General features: G+C 43.3%; 1 protein-coding gene across 1 annotated transcript; it reads left to right on the plus strand.

Moving 5' to 3' along the window:
- The first annotated feature begins 217 nt into the window (after window positions 1-217).
- On the plus strand, window positions 218-16,044 carry LOC127032801 (L-amino-acid oxidase-like). The gene is made up of 7 exons (XM_050920403.1): window positions 218-230; window positions 5,667-5,890; window positions 8,022-8,128; window positions 10,522-10,723; window positions 13,468-13,521; window positions 14,380-14,513; window positions 15,231-16,044. Exons 1-7 carry the CDS (start codon window positions 218-220, stop codon window positions 16,042-16,044), a joined length of 1,548 nt encoding a protein of 515 aa, XP_050776360.1.
- Window positions 16,045-20,494: the final 4,450 nt, after the last annotated feature.

Consider the following 20,494-nt stretch of genomic DNA (forward strand, 5'->3'; position numbering starts at 1 on the left):
CGGGACCACCGGACCCCCAGCAGGGAAACCTGCGGGAGATCCACCGGAGCCGCGGGACCGGCGAGCCGCCCCCCGCCACCCCCCGGGGCGTGCCGCCGTGCTTGGGGCGGCGAAATTGCTAGAGCCGGCGCTGCTCAGAGCCAACAGTTCCTACCAGGAACTAGCGGAGTGTATAAAGTAACAGGGCTCACTGATGACTTGAGCTGCCAGCTGTAACATGGACAGGTTCTGTGAGTGAAACGTCTTGTCTTAGAACTTTTGCAGTGGGATGGGATGGGTTACAATTCTGGGCACAGAAGGATGGGACAGTTTGCTCTTTTGGGCCCATCTTACTTTGTCAGTTAGCTGAAGATATTCAATTAACTTTAATATTTCACATCTTTCTCTCCCTCTCATTAGCATTGTTGTCTTTTTCTTTTTCTCCCCCTTTTACAATCGATTTTCTCCCAGAATCCCTTAATCCTTTTTAAGTGTGGAATTTGGCAAGCACACCACCAATGGTGTATTTTTGTTTGTACTTGGCTTCACCTACACATTAAGATCAATTTTATTGTCCAATGCTCCAGTACAGAGAATGTGTTGGGTACCAATTAGGATTTCAGGAGATGGAGGAAGTTACTTGAGGGGCAGCTGTTTTAGATTTATTTCAGACTACTAGAGAGGAACTGCTTGAGAATCCGAAGGTGGAAATCTAAGTTAATTTTACAGCTGCTGGAAATGTATCATATGAAAAATGATTCATGGGAAAATTGATTTTAATGGAAAAATTTTTATTTCTATAAAAATCATTTTTAATGAAAAAATGAGTACTGATTTTTTTCAAAAACTGAAATATTTTGAAAACAGCAGAAAAATGATTATTTGTGGGTCTTCTTTTTGTTTTTGTTTTTGTTACTTTTTGATTGCTTTTTAGTCAATAAAACAGAAAATTTCAATGAGAATTTTTGGAAAAAATGAAATCTGTGCATTTAAAAAAAATCAAAGGCAAATACCATTTTGTGTCCAGTATTAGTTCATTTCATTTCTTCACTGGAGAATTTTTATCTTGCAAAGCCTTCACTTATGTTAGATGGAAGATTCTAGCAGTCAAATGACTTTTTCTGTTACTCTTCCATAGTCCAAAATACATGACTTCGTGGCATGGAATTTGGATGGGACTGATGCCAAACCCACACTGCATGGATTTAGCTGATGGGGCTGGTTAATGAGAGACTCGCAGTGTATGGTTATGAAGGAGACTAGAGAGGAAGAACATGGGGAGACTGCAAGTAATGCAATGTATTTAGTGTGCTGGTATCTTGTTCTTTGTCAAAATTCTGATTTGCTCCTTGTAATGTAGTAGAACTGAACATCTGATGCTTGCTGGAGGTCAGGGCATTTATGAGGATTAGCTGCTTGAGATTCACTTCAGATGAGCAAAATAATGTTGGTAGATTGGAGAAAGCAATTTGAAGAATTACTGAGCCATACATCAGCCCCCACAATTGTGTGAGGCTGAGCATGATTTGAAATAAATTTTAGGGGATTGGTTTGATCAAAGACTACTGCTGGGTGCTCAGGAGGAAGCCATCGCCATGATACAAATTTCTTTCCATCTTTGGGTGAGCATTCCCACTTGCCTGCAAATTAATTTCAAATCCGTCAGTAAATCCCAAATGAATGTATAACATACATCCCAAGTACATCAAAGGTTGTTATAAGGGAGAGGGAGAAAAATTGTTCTCTTTAACTGCTGAGGATAGGACAAGAAGCAATGGTCTTAAATTGCAGCAAGGGCTGTTTAGGTGGGATATTAGGAAAAACTTCCTAGCTGTCAGGGAGGTTAAGCACTGGAATAAATTGCCTAAGGAGGTTGCAGAATCTCCATCATTGGAGATTTTTAAGAGCAGGTTAGACAAACACCTGTCAGGGATGGTCTAGATAATACTTAGTCCTGCCTTGAGTGCAGGGGACTGGACTAAAAGACCTCTTGAGGACACTTTCCAACCTTACATGTCTATGATTCCTCCAGAAGTTCCATGCAGTACAGAGAGTTCCACACTCTTCGCAACACAGCTGTAGTTTTCAGGAACTGAACCAGGAGCATGGAACTTATGTGGTGTGTAGGACCTTTTCTGACCAGGACGAATTCCACCCTAAATTGTTTTCAGGCCCCCAGATGAGGTTTGGAAGTGATTACCCTTGCTAACCTGTTGCTCGATCTACCCTCTGCAAATTAATCTCTGTTTGGCATGTAGTTCCATGGAAATTAACCTACAGACAGTATTTCCTGCTCTGTAGTTTAATTGCAAAAACAGTAGGTGTGGCAACTCCTATCTCCAGCCCACGCATCCATTTGGAAATCTTAGCATATCACGTACAGAACATGCAAAAGATGTAGATAATTACAGAGGAAGAACATGGTAATTATTGAGAGCATCAATGCCTTCAATTTACACCTTCCTGGTTTCACCTATGAGAATGCATTACATAAACATATTTCTGGTTGTGGCGATCATGAACAATTTCTGATTTCAAAAGATGGGATGAGTATTGCACTCAGGTTACTTTCAGTGATTCTGAAATATATGGCTTTGGACTCAGAGTTGGGAATTTAAACGGCAGACAGTACCGGATTTTAGAGAAAAAATAATGTCTTATTCTTCCAACAGCAGGAAAAATTACAATTTGTACTTTTTAAATTATTTTTCATTTCTCCAGAAAGGTTCTTGGAATTTGGATTTCTTCCCTCAACCTACAAGGCTGTGACTACACTACAGTTACTCCCATGTTGGGAACAAAGTTAGAATACATCTGTTCCCAGATCTGTTTGTACTGGAAATGGGACCTGAAATATATCCCTTAACTTGGAACATAGGCCTCCATATCATTAGTGGCTCAGTTTTTGGACTGAATCAAAGCTTGGATTGAGTGTAGCTTAGCCAGGGGTGTGAGAAAAAGGAGATTTTGCCTCCCTGATCTGGGGGCTTTCTGTCTGCCAGACCAGTCACTGATGCAAATTAAAGGAGGCTCAGAGATGCTCTACTTTGTCTTAGAAATCATAGAACAGTAGGGCTGAAAAGGATCTCAAGAGGTCATCTAGTCTATCCTCCTGTGTTGAGGCAGGAACAAATAAACCTAGACCATCCCTGACAGGTGTTTGTCTAACTTGTTCTTAAAAACCTTCAATGACAAAGATTCCACATAGTTAACCTGTTCCAGTCCTTAACTATCCTTACAGTTACATTTTTCCAAATATCTAAGTTAAATCTCACTTACTACAAATTAAGCTAATTACTTCTTGTTCTTCCCTTGGTGGACATGGAGAACAATGACTCATCATCCCCTTCATAACAATCTTTTACATTTTTGAAGATCGTTATCATGTCCCCCTTCTGCCTTCTGTTCTCTAGACTAAAGATACCCAATTCCTTCAACCTTTCCTCTTAGCTAGTCAGCCAGTGGAACTCCTTGTCAGAGGATATTGGGAAGGCCAAGACTATAAGGGTTCAAAAAAGAACTAGATAAGTTCCTGGAGGATAGGTCCCATCAATGGCTCTTAGCCAGGATGGGCAGGGATAGTGTTCCTAGCCTCTATTTGCCAGGAGCTGGGAATGGGTGACAGAGGATGGATTACTTGATGAACACCTGTTCTGTTCATTCCCTCCAGGGCACCTGGCATTGGCCACTGTCAGAAAACAGGCTATGGGGCTAGATGGAATTTTGGTATGACCCAGTCTGGCCATTTTTATGTTCTTTGCTCATGTTTCCTAAACCTCTTATCATTTTTATTGCTCTCCTATGGACTGTAATACCTCAGACTGGACACCGTACTCCAGCTGAGGACACAGAGCCAAGTAGAGCAGAGGAGTTGCCTCCCGTGTCATATATGCAACACTCCAGTTATTGGCATTTGCCTTTTCACATCAGCATCACATTCTTCTTTTTCCTTGCAACAGTCCCTTCAAATAGGGTCAACTCTTCGAGTCCTATCCCTATTGTCAGTTTATGCCATGTTTTTAATGCCAGCTGCCAGCCTGACACTAACCGTCCTCCTTTTTCAGCCGAGCTTGGGACCAGGTATGGTTGACTCATGCAATTTGTGATTCACTATTAGCCTCCATATCCTTTCAGAAAGACTGCTTCCTAGTCAGTAATTTTGTGTTTGTGCATTTGATTTTTCCTTCCTAAGTGCAATACTTTGCATTTGTCTTTGCTGAATTCTTGTTATTATTCATGTTGGACCAGTTCTCCAATTTATCAAAATCATTTTCAGTTTCCAATACTGTCCTCCAAAGTGCTTGCAACCCCTCCCAGCTTAGTGACACCTGCAAATTTCATAACCACATGCTCTACTCCATTATCCAAACCTTTGATGAAAATATTACATAGTACCAGACCCAGAACAGGACTCTGTCAGATACCACTAGATTCATCCTCCCAGATGACATCAAACCATTGATAAACTACTCTTTGAATAGGTAAAAGCAGCAGAGTCCTGTAGTACCTTATAGACTAACGGACGTATTGGAGCATGAGTTTTCATGGGTGAACACTCACTTCGTTGGATGCGGCATCCGACGAAGTAGGTATTCACCCATGAAAGCTCATGCTCCAATACGTGTGTTAGTCTATAAGGTGCCACAAGACTCTTTGCTGCTTTTACAGATCCAGACTAACACGGCTACCCCTCTGATCTTTGAATAGGGTTTTTTAACCAGTTGTGCACCCACCTTATATTCCTTTCTCCTAAACCACATTTCCCTGGTTTTCTTATGAGAATGTCATGTAGGACTGTGTGAAAAACCTTACAAAAATCAAGCTATTTCATGCCATGTCTTGCAAGATATATTTAGCAGCCAGTGGCCCACAGAGGCAGTCAGAGATCTCTGGGATATAAAGTTAACCCCCTTTTTGCCAGGCAATGCTACATGTCAGCATGGGAAGGAAGGGTGGTGTGGGTGCTACTAAGGTTGCTCTGAACCATACAATAGAATTTATATGGTTTAATTGGTCATTTAAAGCCCTAAGTGGAGTGGAAATTGAGTTATGTGATGAACCCACATGGTTCTCCATGTGACACTTCCATAGTTGTGCTCAACAGAAGAGACAGCGCCTTCACACTCAATGAGGGGAGAATCATGGAAAAAACAAAAATTTATCTTGACTAATGGAAAGGAGCAACATTCCTGAGTTTTTGAATGGCATAAAGCAGACTCTGGTTAGGTCTCTCAATTCAGCTCATGAGGCCAAATCTTGAAGACCGCATTCAGAGTCACATTGTCCACTATATATGATTTTCTCCTGCACCATTCCCTCTGAGAATGGCCAGCCCCCAGACTGTTAGATCCCTGTGGCACACACAGATCTAAGTGTATCTGAGAGGGTGGAGCCAGGACCCTTAATGATAGATTGTGGTTTGAATAGTCCATGTGATATTTTACAGTTTATAAGACAACTGTGAGGATCTGAGTATTCACTTCACTGCTTTCAATTTATATGCTCACTGCGTTTGATCATAATAAAACTCCTTGTTAATATATCTGAACTTCACAACTGAGACTCTTAGCTTCTCTCTACAGCTCAGATGGATCGTATCAATGACATTACTGAGCTCTGTGGTCTAAGAGAATGAGTTTGCTTCAAAATTTGTGCCATCTGTTTTCCTCTCATCTCTTTCTCTCTAGTCTTCCTCCAGATCTTCCTCCTGGTGGTAGTCCCAAGTTTACAGATTCTCCCTGGCAGAGAGACGAGGTGGGAAAAATGCTTCATTGACCCTGACTATGAAGAACTGGTGGCTATTGCCAAAAATGGACTGGAAACTGGGTGTCGTTCAAAGAAGGTGGTGATTGTTGGGGCAGGAATAAGTGGACTCACAGCTGCCAAACTGTTGAAAGATGCTGGTTGTAAGGTAATTCCATGGATGGCATGTAATGGAGGCTGGAGGAGGCTAAGACTCCCCAAACCTCGCATCATTCGGGGGGAGAGCAGTGGTGGATTGCCACATGGGTACACAGGGCCCATGCCCAGGGGCCCCCAACCAATTTAGGTCCACTGGAAAAATTTCCCCCACCACAACCCCAGGTCTGGAGAAGCTCTTGCTCTCCGCTGCAGCACAGAGCTTTTTTGGTCTCAGTATCACGGAGGGTTGGGGGATGCGGAAAGGAGCAAGTGGGTGTGGGCCCTCAGGGGGAAGATGCAGAGTGGGGGCAGGGCTGCGGGGGAAGGGGAAGTCCTGGCTGGGACTGAGAGCTTGACTCTCGCTGAGGCTGAGCTCTGAGCTGCTCCCCACTCCTGCCAGGGGGGCGGGGTTAAAGGCAATGACTGGGGGTGTGGCCTCAACCAGAAAAGGTGGGGCAGGGGGCTAGCCTCCCCAAGAGGAAGCTTCACCCACTGCTCACTGGTAATTCTATTAACTGAGAGAAGCCAGAGACAGGCCAAGGAGTAAGTGCTCCCTTGAAATGGTCTTATTACTTCTTTTTCATAGAGTAGACAATGCTGAAGAATAAAACAAGGTGAAATTAAGTTAAGTTAACTGTGAAAGGAAGGAATCAAGAAAGCATAGTGCAGTATATTATTGCCATTTCCAGGGGAAAAAATTAATTAACTTAAATTTAAGGTTGCCAGAATATTAATAATATTACCATAAGAAAACTTAAATACCAAAAATGTTACAGGTAAAAAAAATCCCAATCCTTGCATTTCATGGAAATGGTGATTAGTTAAGGGAATGTTCTCAAAGGTTCATGTATTTCAGACAAAATTGTATACGCATGAAAATTCATATTCATGATCTCACAACAACCTTAACTTGGCCCTTTACTCTTTTTCTTTATTTTGTTTTTCCATCAAAGGTGCTACTCTCTTGGTTTGCCTGTGGGCCTTGAGAAAGCCTGGAACCCATTATCCCTACCCATACCCCATAGATCTGCTACTTCCCCTCTCAGTATCACCTAAGAAATACAACCCCCAGAGCTGCAAAAGTCAACAGAGATTGCTTGGGCACATATATGAGAAGGGTTTAGTTGTTGCATTAGAGACTCGCTCATTGAAAACCTGTTTTCTGTAATACACGGGAAAGGATAATATCCTCCATATTAGAATCTGCTTCTTGAGATCCCAGTTCAGGAGTATATCTCTATTTAGGAAGAATGCTTGAGTACATTCTTAACTTTAAGCACATCCTTCAGTCCCATGGAGTTCAGATTCATCTTAAGCACATGCTTATGCGGGTTCCCAAATCAAGGATAGAGTGTGTCCATAAATTGTCCAAAATTACTTTTATAAAATAAGCATTTTCTTTGTGCGGTGACCATTTGCAATAGAAATGAGAGGGGATAAATCAGTCATCATTGTTCAAGAGAGCAATATACAGGAGAGGTTTTCAAACTTTTTGTATTTGTGACCCCTTTCGCACATCAAGACTCTGAGTGTGACCTCCCCTTATAAGTTAAAAACAGGAGGTTAATTTAATTTAGTGGGGCTCAGGACTGTTAGCCCCACAGAGCTGACAGCTTGCAACCTCCGTGTAACCACCTTGCGGCCCCCTGAAGGGTCATGACCCCATGGGCAGCTGGCGACCTGGCCATTGAGAGAGGCTAGCCCCGGCTCCTCCCCTTCTGTCCAAGGCCCTGCCCCTCCTTTTTTTGCCCACCTCCCTAGCAGGAGCCCAGAGCACCCCCACCACAGCCCTGGGGTGGCCAGGTGATGTGGTAGCAGCAACCCCAACCCCGAAGCACTGGACAGTGCAGTCCGAGCACCAAACAGCCAGCTCGGCCCCAGCGCCAGCTGCCCCGAGTCCCCATGGCAGGCCAGCAAGCCCCAGTCCCAGCCAGTGTGGGCTGGGGCAGAGCACAGGGAATTGCAGAAGGGAGACCGGAGGTGGAGGGTGGGTGAGGCCACACCAAGCTGTTTGGGGAGGCACAGCCTCCCCCAGCCTATGATACCTGCTGCCCATGTATGACCCCCAGTTTGAGATCCTCTGATACAGTCACCATATACCAACAAGGGATTGAAAATCATAATATGTATTTCGTTCCCAGGTTCTCATTCTGGAAGCCAGTAACCTCTTGGGAGGACGCATCTTGACCCACAGAGAACAAGATTGGTATGTGGAATTGGGAGCCATGCGTTTACCAGGACATCACAGGTAATATTCTGCTCAGCCACTAATCTTGTTCAGAATAGGGGAAGCCCTGTTTTGAAAACTTTTAGGATAATTCCAGGGAGGGGGGGAACTCATTAAAAGCTCAAGTTTGAATAGACTAAAATGCCTCTTTACTCCATGACATCAAGTTGTCAGTCTGTGTGCAGAGGGGAAAGAAATATCCATGGAGTTGTCACTTTTCCTGCATAAGTGGGCTGAGAGTAGGTGGGCAGAAGTAGCTAAATCAGCCTAAAAGACACAGACTTTAGGTGTGGACCAGATTAATTCCCCACCCCACTCTCACAGCAAATGGGGAACTGGATATTAGATTCATAATTAGGTCCCAGGTATGTTCTTGGACGATGCAACTACACCACAATGGATCGTTAAAGTGAAGTTACGACTGGGAGCACGTATCAGTAAATGAAGGGGAAAAATCCACCTAGAACACTTCAGTCAGCAAAACAACAACTGTTTATAACCCAGGAAATCAACAGTTAAGGTTGAGCTTACAAACCCCACCACATATTGGAAGGTTTGGACCTTATCATATAAAATATCAAGCTACCAATGCTCTGTCCCCATGGAGACCCCAGCCTGCCACCTTCCAGCCACGATTTCTTTCATACCTTCTTTGTAAAATGTGCTGGTTTTGTACTATGAATTTTTTCAAAGGGCTTTCTGAATATTTATTAGTTGGAGTTAGTCAGGGTTTCAGACTGACCAGCTGGTAACCACATAGGTCCTCCAATTTTCTGGGCCCATGTTGCTTATTGAAAAAAATGGGACTCATGATAAGTTTTATAATTAAACAGCAAAAAGCTTTGTTAACACAGCATTGACGTTGCCCTGTGATTGCTCATGCCCTCCCAAAACATTGAGTTCCTCAAAACTCACACCAGCTAGAAACCAGAAAATACAGAGTCAAAGTAAATGCCTACAGAAACTTAACTTGGCCACTCTAGAACTGGCAATACTTATTGGGCAGTACCTGCATGCACGCCAGCTGCATTCACTGTGTTAGGTGTAGCTGTATCGCAATGGTGGAGGAATATGTTGGAGCAGGTTGGAAAAGTAGTGATTGCGACCTGAGAAGGCCAAGGGATTTGTTTCAGGAGCATGAGAGAGCTGTGGTTGTGATATGAGGAGATCTGGTTCCGAATTCACCCATGTGTATTGTCAAAGGAAAGAGGTGTATATGTACCTTGAAGTTCCAGACCACTTCTGAATGTTTCAAAAAGTCAAGTAGCAGCTCCTGTCCCATGGGGCTGGCTTGGCTCACCTCCCTGCTCCAGACACTGCAACCTCTGGGGTCCCAGTGCCACTCAGGTTTGGTCCAGCTGTCATGACAATGGGAGTCCAGTTAGGCTAAATCTGAGTGAGTGGCCCTGCAATCCCATGAGCCAGGTCACAACTCCACTCAGACAAATATGTTTTGACGTTTCTGAATAGACATTGTTTGACATTTTTCATTTCACTTTGGGGTGGAAATAGTGTCAAAATCTGTTATTTCTGACATTTCCCACAGGATAAAATGTCCATTTATCCAATCAGCTCTATATATGAGTCTACTGCTACCTTCAGAGAGCTCCATCTGGTTCTTTAGCACAAGTACTAGTGGCGTTTGTTTTAAATCCACAGGTCCCTAAATTCAGTCTGTGCATTTATACTAACTAGGAGCATTGTTGAAGATGCATCTGTATCACCAGCCTGTTTGTTTGTTTGTTTCCTGTTAAGAATTTTAGGAATGGGCAGCTTTTGCTATCATGTCTCTTATAATAATCAAGGAAAAGTATGATTTTACGATTAGTAGAAGTAATACTTGATCATGGATTATCCTGGAAGTTGATGGGACTGTTCAGGGAGCAGACAGTGTTGGGAGAGATGGTCTAAATTTCTCAAGCAAAAAGTAGTTTTCATTGAAAAAAATGACATTTTTCCAAAATGTAAACCATTTTGCGAATTTTCAACTTCTTTTCAGTTTTGAGCAAAATTTTTTATTTCACTAAAATTTGTATTCACTAAAATTGTAAACATTTTTACAGTCATTACTGAAATGGTTACCAACATGGTTCATTTTCTGCAAAACATGGTTTGCAGTAAATAAACTTTTTGATATTTTGTATTAAAAAGCTTGTGAAAATAGGTCTGATGCAAATGATGCCAAACTGAAATAACTTCCATATGTCAAAAGGTTTTCACAATTAAAAAAAGTGACCAGCACTAGTTGCATGATTGACTTTTGGTAAAGTGTGGATCTGGAGTCATTACACACAAATTATTTCAGTTACATAGGTAGAGTTGTGGGATTTGTATTAGAGGATCATATGCAAGCATATAACTTTCTTTCACAGTTTTAAAATTTTCTCTTTTCCCCCCCTTTCCTTTTTCTTTAGGCTTGTGCGTGAATTTATTAAAAAACTGAAACTGAAACTGAACCCGTTCTATAATAGTAATGACAAGGGCTGGTATTTCGTTAACAATGTCAGGGCAAGAGCTGGAGAGGTAGAACGAAACCCTGATATCTTGCAATACCCTGTGCTTCCCACAGAAAGAGGAAAATCTGCCAGTCAACTTTATAATCAGACACTGGATAAGGTATGTGTGTTGTGGAAAGGATTCGTGAATGTGGGTATGTTCTCATTAAAGTGTTAACTTGGATTGTCTCTTAGATGTTGGCCCTAAACCCCTCAAACTTAGTTGTCTTTTCAGCCCAGACTCACTGGCACATTGGAGCCTGGACTTTGCTTTCACTTGCACTAGTAACCCACCCACTGTGCAGTGAAGATGGAGGATAAAACCCTTGAGTGCTGATAGGCCTCCAGTGCCTTCCCACAATTCCCCCCGGGGTGGCCATGCTCAGGAGGACAAACAAGTTCCAGGGATGAAATATAAAGTGGCTTTGCCTACTGCATCATAGAAAGCCGTGGAATGAGCCTCTGGAAGTCCTAGCAACACACATGGGTGAATGTAGCACCATTGAGGGGACAGTCCCTTGTCTTTGAAGTGTGGCAGCTCATGCCAGTGGTAGGCTAACCAGATGCCAATTTTTTGGTTGTTGAACATTTGAAGTTAACCACTGTTAGAGAACTGTTAATTTGAATAGGTGGTGGCTTCTCACTTCTGGGAGTTTTGCTAGTTTTCTTTGTCGATTTACACACACGCACAACATTGCTAAATTATAGTTGTATGCATGAGACTTAGGCTCTCAGGGTGTGTCTACACTGAAATAAAACACCAGTGTGTGCTGACTTGGGCTCATGGAGATATAAAATTGCAGTGTAGATTTTTGGGCTTGGGCTGGAGCCTGGGCACTGGGAACCCTCCTGCTTTATGTGTTCCCAGAGCCCAGGCTCTAGCCCGAACTCAAAAATCTACACTGCAATTTTATAGCCTAGCAGCCTGAACTCCGTGAGCCCAAGTCAACTGACACGGGACAGTTGCCGGTGTTTTATTGCAGTGTAGACATACTCTTAAAGGACAGATTTTCAAAGGTATTTGCCATCTAAAGAATGCAGAGAGGCACCTGGGGCTAGATTCACAAAGGGACATAGATGCCACCAGAGTAGGGTGACCAGATGTCCTAATTTTTTAGGGACAGTCCCGATATTTGGTTTTTTTTTCTTCTATAGGCTCCTATTACCCCCCAACACCTGTCCTGATTTTTCACACTTGCTATCTGGTCAGCCTGCACCAGAGTGATAGAGTGAGAATGACTCTGTAGTCTAGTGCAGTGGTTCTCAACCAGGGGCATGTGGAGGGTGACCAAATGTCCCAATTTTATAGGGACAGTCCTGATATTTGGGGCTTTGTCTTATACAGGAGCCTATTAGCCCCCACCCTCGTCTCAATTTTTCACACTTGCTATCTGGTCATCCTAGGTACATGTACTCTTGGGGGAAAGCAGAGGTCTTCCAGAGGGTACATCAACTCATCTAAATATTTGCCTATTTTTACAACAGGCTACATAAAAAGCACTAGCGAAGTCAGAACAAACTAAAATTTCATACAGACAATGACTTGTTTATATTGCTCTATGTACTGCACACTGAAATGTAAGTGCAATATTTGTATTTCAATTGATTTATTTTATAATTGTAGGGTAAAATGAGAAAGTCAGCATTTGTTCAGTAATAGCGGCTGTGACACGTTTGTATTTTTAGGTCTGATTTTGTAAACAAGTTGTTTTCAAGTGAGGTGAAACTTGGGGGTATGCACTACAAATCAGCCTCCTGCAAGGAGTACAGTCAGGGTTGCTTGGACAATTTGTATAGTGGGGGTGCTGAGAGCCCTTGAACCAAACTGTAAACCCTCTATATAACAGAAACCATTTCAAACCAGAGAGTGCAGCAGCACCCACAGCACCTAGGGTAGTCTGGAAAAGTTAAAAGCCACTGGTCTAGTGGTAGGACATTCATGTGGGAGACCCCAAATCCAATCCCCCTGCTCCACTGATTATTTATCCAAACTGGAACAGCTTTAACAGGAGAGACTAAGGGAGGCCCCCATGAGACACTCGCCTGTGAGGTGGGAGACTCCTCCTTATAAGCTAGATGGGGAACATGAACTGGTGGTCTCCCACATTGTGGAAATCCCCTAACCACTGGGGTAAAAGCTATGAGCTTACGGCTTAGAATCCGAAGTGGAGATAGGTGCTGAACTCCCTAAAATGGAGGGGGTGGGGCTTAAGACACATCACTTTCCTTGATGTTTCCCATTGGCTGGTTTAGGTGGTTCCATGTGTTGGCTTTTGTGGATTCTGTTCTTCAGCGCTTAGAGCACGCTATTGATTGTAGAGAGCCTGAGCACATGACTCAGGCTTTGTGAATCCCAGCAGTTTTCCAGGCAAAGAAAGTTAGGCATTGTGATGTTGAGTGTTGCAACTCCTAAGTCCCATTGTGAATCTAGCTCATAATATTCCTTGAGATTTAGGTATTTAGATGCTTTGGAAATCCATGTAGCTGCCTATCTGCATCTTCAGTTGTCTAAATACCTTTGAAAATCTGGCCCTTAAGTACCTAAGTCACTTCTGGAAATGGGAGTTAGGCCCTATATTCACTTTTGAAAATTTTACATTTAGTCTATTTATTTTTGTTGTTTGGACTGTCTCAGCGAAAACAGTTCAGTCAGCTGGAGAATTGTAGGAGCAGAAAACAAGAGCACTATTAAAAAGATTTTGTTAACAGCTCTTTCACTTGAGCAGTCATGTATGTCCTGCCCCCTTGTGCCTATGCCCTAGGATATGGCCTATAAGTACATTGTAACATACAGGGAAAATAATAAACTTTAAAGGTAAAGCCATCAGCATGAAACAAACGACTGTTTTCTTGTTTGCTCCCCAGGTGACAACAAACTGCAGTGCTCTGAAAAAGAAATATGACTCCTTTTCCACCAAGGTAATTGAAGTTGGTATTCCAGTAGCTTTAAATCTAAAGGTGCCAATTTTCTAATCTTTCCTCACATTAGCCAATGGAACTCCTCGTGGGATAGATCTTGCCAGGTGTACACAGTATATGATAGGAGATAATGCATCAGATCCCTCCTAAAGATCCTGGCTGGGCAGAGTTTGTATGCTCACTTCATGGGTCTTCCTGGAACACCGCACACTTCCCCTTTGGGTCTTCCTGGCTCTGATTTGTGGCACGGGGAGGGCAGGGACATGGATCCACATTATCTCTGTTTTTCCCTACCCAAAACTCCAACCCATAGAAAGTGAGTGGTCTCAGTGCTACCATACTCCCAGTGTGTGTGTCATGAAGACACGACCCTATTCCAGTCCTGTGCAACCAGCTTGGCATCTCTTCTTCCCACCCCAGCTCGCTGTGTGACATCCAGCTATGAATCTTCATCCACAGTTATTTTTATCAGATAACCTTCCTCTGTGGCTCTACCCATCATTATTTTGACCCCACAGGAGATTTTGGGCTGGACCATGGTTCTTTAATCAAAGACAATGATATCTCGGTAGGGACACTTTGAGTGAAATCCTGGCCCCATTGAAGTCAATGGCAAAGCTCTGATTGACTTCACTCAGGTCAGGCTGTAACCCGGTGAGTCAAAAGGGATGAGGGATTGGTAATGAGGAAGAAGACAAATCACACTGAAGGGTAGTGAATAGTTTGACACCTCCCCTGCCTCACTGATGTTGAGTAATTCCTGTGTTCATTTGAAATGAAATATCCCTTTGACTGTCATTTCTCAATGGGGATATAATATGCACGTGCCTTCCACTGTCTCCGCTCTTCCCCACCCAGGAGTATTTGATTAAAGAAGGAAATTTAAGTAGAGGAGCCATTGACATGATTGGTGACGTGATGAATGAAGATGGTCTATTCCACATGTCATTTCTTTACTCTGTCATGATCTTTACCACCTTCTCTGAGAAGACGTGAGTAGAAAACCGTCTTTATTTACTTGCTTTGTATGTGGAAGCACAATGTGTCTATGGTAGGACCTGTCTACGTATCCATCCGTTATTCAGTATATGCATCTGTCTGTCAACCTCCTCCTATCTCATCCATTTGTCATCTCATCTAGCAGTACAGCTAGCTGCCTTCTCTGAAGTAGGCACTGATGGTCTGAATTGTCATAGAGGGTAGGTGCTCATTACTATAGATTTATAGCCACGAAAGGCTGGGGACACTTTCACAGGAAATGAGCTTGGCATTACTGAGTGTCCACATCTACTAACTGAGTGAATTCTGATGGCATTCAATAATTAACTCAACAGTGTGAGTATGTGCTAGGGGCATATTGGACCATAGCTGTGTCGTAGCCCTTGGTCAAATGATCCCAAATCATGGCTCATTAATTCCATCCAGCGCCTCCATGAGGCACACCTACTTTGAAGGCAATCTGAGAACCATGGGGATTTTAGAGCATTTAGAAGAAACAAGCTTTAAACTGAAAGCTGGCCTTAAACTTAATTACCGCAGACCTAGCATTCCGCTCTAATAAAACAAGCTAGAGTTGTACAGTCAATGGAGGCTAGATTCTCTCTCCTATTATGCAAGCTCTGCCTATTACTCTTGCGGCATTCTCTCAGATAACTGTGGGCAGATGCTGTAACTGTTTGACTATCATCTTTTCCCCACCTTTCTTTCAGTTATGATGAGATCACGGGGGGATTCGATCAGCTGCCGCAGGCTTTCTACCAAGATATTCACAGGAGCGTTATATTTAACTCCCCAGTAGTGAAGATACTACAAGACAATGACCAAGTGAAAGTGTTTTACCGCAGACCACACTCCCCATTCCCCTTATCTGTGATGGCCGACTATGTCCTTGTCACAGCCACGGCAAAAGCCACACGGCTCATTAAATTTTCTCCACCTCTTTCTGCTAAGAAGACCCATGCCCTGCGCTCCATTCATTACGCAAGAGCCACTAAGATATTTTTGATCTGTTCTGAAAAATTTTGGCAGAAGGATGGAATCTATAATGGGAGGTCAATCACTGATCACCCATCTAGAGTCATCTACTACCCCAGCCACAATTTCTCCAGTGGGGCGGCGGTGATCCTGGCTTCCTACACCTGGGTGGATGATGCTGAATTTTTCATTCCCCTCGATGATGAAAAGTGTGTTGATGTGGTGCTGGAGGACCTGGCAGAAATCCACCGGGTGCCCAAGAATTATATCCAGAAGATCTGCAATAAACATGTGATCAAGAAATGGGGCCTGGACAAATATACGATGGGAGGATATGTTTCATTCACCCCATATCAATTTGTTGACTACTCTAAAGCTTTGTTTCAGAATGAAGGGAGGGTCCATTTTTCAGGAGAACACACCACCCAGCCTCACGCCTGGATCGATACATCTATGAAATCTGCTGTGAGAGCGGCCAGGAACATCCATGGTGCTATAAATGCATTGCCCTGGCAACAGGAGAAGAAACTGAAAGAAAATGAATTGTAATTAATAGTAATAATAGTTATGATAAGGGTGATTGGGGATGCATCAGCTGCTGACTGGGGAATTAGAAATTGCACCGCAAATCACCAGGCATCACTAGACTGTGACTTTATATGCAGCCCTGAAGTAGGGGTGCATAAGATTCCTGCACCAGGAATAGACTGCTAGGCATGGTCTACACTATGGGGTGGGGGGGTCGATCTAAGATACGCAACTTCAGCTATGAGAATAGCATAGCTGAAGTTTATGTCTCTTAGATCGACTTGGATTGACTTACTTTGCGTCCTTGCTGCTGCTCCCTCATTCACTCCGCTTCCGCCTCTCGCCCTGGTGCAGTTTCGGAGTCGATGGGGAGTGCGTTTGGGGATGCATGTATCGCGTCTAGACAAGACGTGATACATCCATCCCCGATAGATCAGTCACTACCTGCTGATCCAGTGTAGTGTATACATACCCCTACACTCACACTGTTGCACTGCCTCGGTCACTGTGCTCAGCCACCAAAGGGTGAAACCCAGGTTGTACCCAGTCCCCTAACTCCCCCGTGCTCCAGGAACGCGATTTGTGAGCAAGTAGCCTCAGTTACTCCTAGGTATCCTACTCCAAGGTCTGGGTAGCCCATGTAAGAGTATAAAGGGTGTTTCTACTCCCTCCGCTTTCCCTGATCAGGCACATAATCTGAACCACATTCTAACCTCCTGTCTAGGTTGTATGGAAAGTGGTTGTTCTGCCTCCCACCTCTGGAGCCAGCAACAATTCCAGCACCCTTGCAGATCCCATCAGCCTACCCGGCACTCCCCAAAGCGGACAAGGTGGAGAAGTGAATGGCTGCAAAGAGCAGTCTTCATCTCCAAATGGGTGGCAAAGTCTCTGCATGGCATTGAAGATCCCTGAGGAAAAATTGTCTTGTAGGGCTCCACCTGAGATGGGATAGATAGCGCTGCACCCCACGCCATTCAGGTCTGTGCCTCAGAGACACAATTTGTCTATCGGTGATATGCAATGCCTAGTAGGAAACCTTGATTACAGTCGTCGTCATTCAATGGTCTACTCGGATGGAAGCTGGTGCAATTTGTATAGATGTTGGCTATCCTTTGGACAGATTGTTAATACATGCCGTTGTAGTTTGCAAGAATAAAATCCAAATTCATTTTCCTCTCAATGCCACAGGAAAATCTTGCACCCAGCTCTGTTTACCCCAAAATCATGCCTTGCCACTTCTAACTCCAACTAGAAAATTAAAACTATAGGAGAACATCAATCCACATACCAAGGTATGAATCACATTGTCTAAGGAGTCCCCCTCAATTTGAAATTGCTAGCTGAAACACCCTCCTTAAAAAATTGAAAAATAAGGGTAAGAAGCTTATTTCCTAAACAGATTGGCCTATTGCATCCACTGATTGAATCAAGTCCCAGATATGTGAGTGGAAACTGCATGATTGAACTAACTAGGGAAAACAAAACAAAAAACAAAAGCCCTTGTTGTTCATCCTCAAAAAACTGAAGGATGAAGGTCTTGATACCCCCAGAATATGAACCACCTGCCTTTCACCACAAATTAAATCCCGAAAACTTATACTCATGTCTGCCTTATGAAATTGATATATACGTGACTAATCTGTTTTATTCCTCCAATGCTATATCTTTTATTTTGTTGTAAACCCCAAGAGAAGGTGAAAGGAAATGTATCAAATATAATCAAAGAATTTAAAAAACTTGTCTATGAATTGTGCGGAAGAAGAAGAAGAAGAAAAGCAAACAGTGAAAGATGTAAATACTTAACATGGTTGGCTTTTGACTATTAAGACGAATTACTTAAAAGGGGAAATTCTAAATAATAGTGGGGGCTAACAGAGAAATACAATCTCTGAAATGAATAAAACCTAAAAAAAATTTCTGACAAGAAAAAGATCTAATAAGTGCCATGAATGCCTTCTTCCAGCTACTGAAGGAAGTAGCAGAGAAACTGGAGGAGCTATCATTCATAGATTCACAGATTCATAGACTCTAGGACTGGAAGGGACCTCGAGAGGTCATCGAGTCCAGTCCCCTGCCCTCATGGCAGGACCAAATACTGTCTAGACCATCCTGGATAGACATTTATCTAACCTACTCTTATATCTCCAAAGATGGAGATTCCACAACCTCCCTAGACAATTTATTCCAGTGTTTAACTACCCTGACAGTTAGGAACTTTTTCCTAATGGCCAACCTAAATCTCCCTTGCTGCAGTTTAAGCCCATTGCTTCTTGTTCTATCATTAGAGGCTAAGGTGAACAAGTTTTCTCCCTCCTCCTGATGACACCCTTTTAGATACCTGAAAACTGCTATCGTGTCCCCTCTCTGTCTTCTCTTTTCCAAACTAAATAAACCCAATTCTTTCAGCCTTCCTTCATAGGTCATGTTCTCAAGACCTTTAATCATTCTTGTTGCTCTTCTCTGGACCCTCTCCAGTTTCTCCACATCTTTCTTGAAATGCGGTGCCCAGAACTGGATATGTTCTCATGTGAGAGAACAATGGTAAGTTTAATATAGAAATAAGCTGATCACCATTCTCCAAAGACCGCAGGAAAGGGCATGAAACATGAGACCATTGAGAGGAATGTCTGAGTTCCTGAATGCACCAAAGAGCTGCTCATCCCCAAAAATGTGACTGGATACTTCAGACCAACCAGTGTGGACAACCTCTCTCCTCCTCCCATGGTTACCAGGACTAAGAGGAAGTGGCAAGAGACTATATTTCTCTTTGCTTTATTAAATATAAGTACTTGCAAAGTTAGCTGTGCTGAGTCTGTGCTCTCTAACTACGCCTAGAAGAACTGGATTTTAGGGTTTTGACTGAGTAATGCTACATGCTGGTTTACTCTTTACATGTCCAAACTGGGAAATCTCAAAGAATAGCTTTTAGGCAGGGTAGGTCAGCACAGATTTCTATCAGAAAATGTTGGTTCACAGGAATTAAGATGTTCTGCAGCATAGGCGCTGGCTTCCTCATTTGCCCGGGAATGCTTGATCCCTGCTTTCCAGACCCCACTCACCCTCCACCTCTGCCTCCTCTCTTCCCACCCCATTTCATCCCCTCCCCTGAGCGTGCCCTGCCCTTGCTCCTCCCCCTTTCCCCCACTGCCTTCTACATGCCACTGATCAGCTGATCACGGCAGTGGGGAGGCAGTGGGAGGGAGGAGGAGCTGATTGGTGGGGTTTTGAGTGGGCAAGAGGAGCTGGGGGGAGGGAGAGGAGATGATCGATCAGGCTGCCGTTGGATGCTGAGCACCCACTATTTGTTTCCATGGCTGCTACAGCCCCAGAGTACCTACATAGTCAGCACCTATGTTCTGCAGGAATGTATTAATTCCATTGCCATTTTCTATGATAGCAGACACATAGATCAAAAACTAGCTCATCCACCAGCCAGCTAAATGGTAGGTGAGGCGTCAGGGTCTCAGGGACTCCTGGTTCTGAAGCAACCTGTATGGCTGACTGCCTGGGAGCCCCCTGGGCAGCAAGGAAAACCACCTACCATTTCTGAACTCTTACAAGATTTATTACGAAATGGAAAATTCCATTCCCATGTAGGTCTGCTTTTATATGATTCCTTCTGGTGTTTTAAACTAGTCCCTCTCAAACTAATCAGCAGGAATGAAGCACATTCATCAAAAGCAGGAAACGAAGTGCAACTTTCATTCCCTTAAGAGTTATATTATATACATTAATTGTATTAGACGTTCTAAAGAATTGATAACTGATTATTATGCAGTAACTGTTGTAAGAAAGAACTGTAGACAATTTGAGTGTTCTGTGCTTGGCCCCAGCATTAGCCTATGTCAATTGCTTTCAGAACTGTATGTTGTATTCAGTAAGTGTCTGGAACTGCTAGCATCCAAACTTAATCTACAATCCTTCTTTAAACTGTTGGCTGTATACACATAGACTTGAGGATGAATTAATAAAACTGTTTTCTTGCTTAAAAGATAGCAAAATGTCCTAATTCGAGAAGAACTGTCCAAGGTAAAAGTTGACCTGAGATGATCTTATCATTAAAATTAGTAAGGTAACCATCCCTGGATTTGGGGGAGGGGGTTATTAAATTTCATAAACTTATGAGCTATACTATTTACCCAAAAGAGGCAAATCTTATTTGTTACATTTGGGCTTTAAAATCGAACTGGCATCTGGCAACTTTATAAAAGTTGACCCCCATTTATACTTACACCAGTAGATACTCTTTCAAAAGGCTCCTTGGCAAATAGACCGCGAGTCCTCATCATGGGCAGCACATAATGGAGCCTGGGGATGCTAAGCCTCCACAAACCCCATGACACTGGGGAGGAGAGGGGAAGTGGCAGATTTGGGGCATCCTGAAAAATCTCCCCCACCAAAGTCCCAGAGCTGGAGGAGAACTCGTTCCCCACCATGGCTTCGAAGCCACTTCAGGGGCACAGAGCTTTTC

The sequence above is a fragment of the Gopherus flavomarginatus genome, chromosome 12 (assembly GCF_025201925.1).
Source record: "Gopherus flavomarginatus isolate rGopFla2 chromosome 12, rGopFla2.mat.asm, whole genome shotgun sequence".
NCBI lineage: Eukaryota > Metazoa > Chordata > Testudines > Testudinidae > Gopherus > Gopherus flavomarginatus.

Coding starts and splice junctions, on each gene's coding strand:
- LOC127032801 (XM_050920403.1), top strand. Junction 10,724..13,467: donor ATAATCAGACACTGGATAAG/GTATGTGTGTTG, acceptor TTTGCTCCCCAG/GTGACAACAAACTGCAGTGC. Junction 14,514..15,230: donor ACCACCTTCTCTGAGAAGAC/GTGAGTAGAAAA, acceptor CCTTTCTTTCAG/TTATGATGAGATCACGGGGG.